The 3994-nt window shown below is 37.0% G+C and overlaps 1 protein-coding gene across 1 annotated transcript in view; it reads right to left on the bottom strand.

Moving 5' to 3' along the window:
* Nucleotides 1-3994, bottom strand: part of LOC122354283 (mitofusin-2-like) — a 7646-nt gene that overhangs the window by 887 nt on the left and 2765 nt on the right. The window contains 4 exon segments of the mRNA XM_043252455.1: nt 432-644; nt 1351-1458; nt 2836-2944; nt 3742-3866. Coding sequence (XP_043108390.1) covers nt 432-644; nt 1351-1458; nt 2836-2944; nt 3742-3866 — 555 coding nt within the window.

Raw genomic sequence — 3994 nt, forward strand, 5'->3', positions numbered from 1 at the left:
AACGTTTCATTCAACCAAACTTTCTCAGGCTTAATTATTTCTTTGCCCATTAAAAGTACATTCCATAACATATTTCCCATTTCACGGTTTAAATAAGCATAACTTCACTCAATTTCAGTCAAGCTGTAGCAGTTTGCAACGTGCATTTAGCTTAAATTTGATCAAATCATGCATGAAATCATTCAAGTTTCAGTGTCTTACGACTCGTTTCCTCGGAGCGGTAAAGTACGGCACGCAAAGGGGACCACAGGGAGGAGCTAAACTCACCGCAGAACCTGATTGGCTTATTATAATCATCATTTTAGCTTAATACAACGGGATACCCTTCATCACAAATTATTATATTTTTACACAGACAACAGTCGTTTCTCATAATGCATACTTTTCTGTTCTTGTGGAACGCCACCGCCGCAGAAACCTGCCTATTTCACCGTTACTGTGCGAGAACGCAGTCGTTATAAAGACGTTAGAGGAGACGCCGGCCTCTTACCCGTCTCTGGCATACCCTGCGCCCGCTGCATCCGGGAGTTCAGCACCTCCTTCGCCGAGACGAAGAAGATCCGGTTCGGGGCTTGAGCGCGATCCACCACCTTCAGCTCCTCCACCAGGAAGTTCACGCACCTGTCCGTGTGCTGCTTCCTCACCTGAGGCCACAAAACGGCCGCACGGGCCAAAATTAGACCTTTTGCCAGAAATCATTAGGATATTAAGTAAAGCTCATGTTCTGTTAAGATATTTAGTGCATTTCGTGCTGCAAATATATCAAAACGTCATTCTGATTAGTAATATGCATCGCTAAGGACTTCATTCGCACAACTTTAAAGATGATTTTCTGAATATTTAGATTTGTTTTGCTCCCTCAGATTCTTTTTATAGTCCTATCACATAAACACATATTTACAGAGACATTTATTTTGATTTACAGACCGATTTACTTGTTAGATGATGTCTAGCAAGTCTTTAAAACTAGTTAAGTGCTGTCCAAAAACTCGCAAAGATCTCTCATTTATTATTATTATTATTATTGTACTTAAAATATGGCAAAAAAAGCATCTGAACTGGAGAAAAAAACTGTAAAATATATTTATTTAGATGGGAACTACTTATTATGTAAATCTTTTATTTTATAAATTAAAAAAAAAAAATTTAAAAGGATTTTAAATTTGGTGACGCTTTCTCGCCGCTGTCAAAATAAAAGTCCCACTTCTGGCTCTATTGGCTTTTGGCCGAACAGACTCTCAGCCAATGGTGAGAATTATCAGTTAATAAATAAACTATTGATGGATATAACGGCCTTGGTGACTTATATATTAGCCGGACGCTAATCTACAGTGAGCTGAATAAACTCACGTCCTCCATGTACTCGGGTTCAGCGGCAGAAGCGTCCCAGCGGTTGTTCAGGATGAAGATGTTGGGCTTTGACAGGCGTTCATTGACCTTGTGGAAGAAGTGCTTCTCCTTTAAAAAGAAATAACAGAGGGGTTGAGTTCACAGAGGTCATGTGATGAAAAGACTACACACACACGTGAAGACAACACGTGTGTGTGTGTTTACTTTTATCTTATCAGCCGCTGAGCCGCAATAAACTGAGTATAATAAAATGATAAATAGTTTTAATAAAATAAAATGAGTCCAGAGAATAAAGAACATGATATTTGGACATATTTGAAATATTGGCTCGAACAGGACTAAAAACAAAACCACAGCATCATCTGAAATGAACTTATTTTTTAGACATTTCGGCTAGTTTTCAAGAATAGATCTCATTTAACTTAGTAGTGAAGAATAACTAAAACTAAAATGAAGAAAAAACTAAACAGACAAAATGACAAAAAAAGTACTATAAACTTTAACCTGAATTAAAAATAAAACCAAAATATTAATTAAAAATTATATAAGTATCTCAATCAAATTTATTTATATAAACATACGGGAGCAATTTAACACGCTAAATTAAATAAATATATAATTAAATTGTTAAAAAAGTAATGGAACGTTGCTATTAATAAATAAGTAGAATAAGTATAACATCATGTAATTAATTCTTTAAATATGGTGAATTACATATATTTTTCATGTAAAATAAAAGGAAGTGAAATGCAAATTAAATGCACCTTAAAATCTATATTTTATGATATACTCAACTGATTTGTTTTACGTTGGCTGCTGCATTTTGTTTCGTTCCATTTCATATTTCAGAAAAAAAAAATCATATATTTATGCTTATTGCACTGTACTTTTAATTACAGCAACATATGATTTTATACATTTCGTTTAATCTGTTAAATCCCTGCATGTGAACACATTATGCCACAAATAAATGTTTCAAGTAATACGCGGTCAGATTGTCACATGACTAACTTCGTTCCATTCTCGATGTTTCCAAACACTTCAGATAGATTTCCAAGTAAAGCAGGATCTTTAACAGGACACAAGCCATAGAAAGAGAAACAAATGTAGAGCAGATGTGACCATGAAGTCGTAAAAAGTGGTCGTTAATGTCAGAATGGAGCTCTGAAAACGAATGTGTTGGATACTGTACACACATTCCAAGTATACCAAACATTTGCATACTAAGTACAGTATACATACTACTTCGCCTGGCACTACTTTCCTGTTACAAGACTATAAATGCAAGAAAGCTAGTTTTGGCCTGTTTTCCCATGAAAAATAGCTGCCTGTGTGTTTATGTGCCCTTTAGGAAGATCCCCCGAGAAATCCCCGAAGCGTCCTGAGACAGCATGCGGGTATGAGCAGAGTTCGGTCTAAACACGGCGCTGAATGCCTCGCCGCATTCCTTCCCATATTAGCAGACGTATGAGTGTCACTACTCACCGTGTTCATGAGAGTAGATTCGGAGTTGGCCACCAGCACAAACACATCCGCGTCCAGACAGAACTTATCGATCCAGCTGTCCAGCTGCGTGGTGACGTCCGTGCCAGGACTGGGAGAAAACAGCAGGAAAGCATACACCTTTATATATTGTTCCAATATGTTCCAATGCGTTCCAAAATGTTCCAAAACACTTGGAACATTTTGAAACGCATTGGAACATATTGGAACACACTGGAACGTGCTGGAACGCATTGGAACATATTGGAACGCGTTGGAACGTATTGGAACACGAGGCTGTACTTTTCTGTGACAAAAAAAACTAAACAAAACGCACATATTTTCCACAAAAATACCGGGCAGCTCTACTGTTTTCAGCACCGATGATAATCGGGAACGTCTCTTACGTTAACATTCAGTCATTTTATCCAAAAAGGCTCACGCATGAGGACAATGGAAGCAGTCGAAACCAAAAAGATTCAAAAACCTAGTTTCTTTTCAAGAAAACAAGCAGTTAGTAAATAAAGAGTGCGCAAGAGACACTTTTTAAAGAATATAATTAGAATAGAAAGCAGAAAATAGTTTGTTGAGCAGTAAATCATCATATTAGGATGACGTCTGAAGGATCGTGTGACACTGAAGACTGGCGTAACGATGCTGAAAACGCTGCTTTGATCAGAGGAATAAATTACAGTTTAATATATATTCACATAAACTTTTTTTTATTTTGAATTGTAATAATATTTCACAATTTTAATGTATCTTTGCTCAAATAAACGCAGCCTCGGTGAGCAGAAATGCAGATCCCAAACTCAACGGTGGTGCATTTCTACTAAAATAATAAGCTGCTGAAGCCTGATAACACTAGGAATGTAATTATAGGTGGATTAAATTAGGACTGAGGTGTACCTGTCCACCAGAACCAGGTCGTCTCTGAGCAGAGCACACTTCGTTTTGGGCCAGAACACTTTGACCAGACACCCGGCGTCCAGACTCTCGTCCATATGTAGTGCGTGAGCCAACTGATTCACCGTCTGCAGAGAAAAAATACTATGACTGAAGACCGTTTTAACCAGAAAGCATACCCATTGTATAATATTCAATAATACTATAATACTAAATCATAAAGATATTAATTTTAACAATTAAAAATATATAAACA

This window comes from Puntigrus tetrazona, chromosome 11 (genome assembly GCF_018831695.1).
Source record: "Puntigrus tetrazona isolate hp1 chromosome 11, ASM1883169v1, whole genome shotgun sequence".
NCBI classification, from domain to species: domain Eukaryota; kingdom Metazoa; phylum Chordata; class Actinopteri; order Cypriniformes; family Cyprinidae; genus Puntigrus; species Puntigrus tetrazona.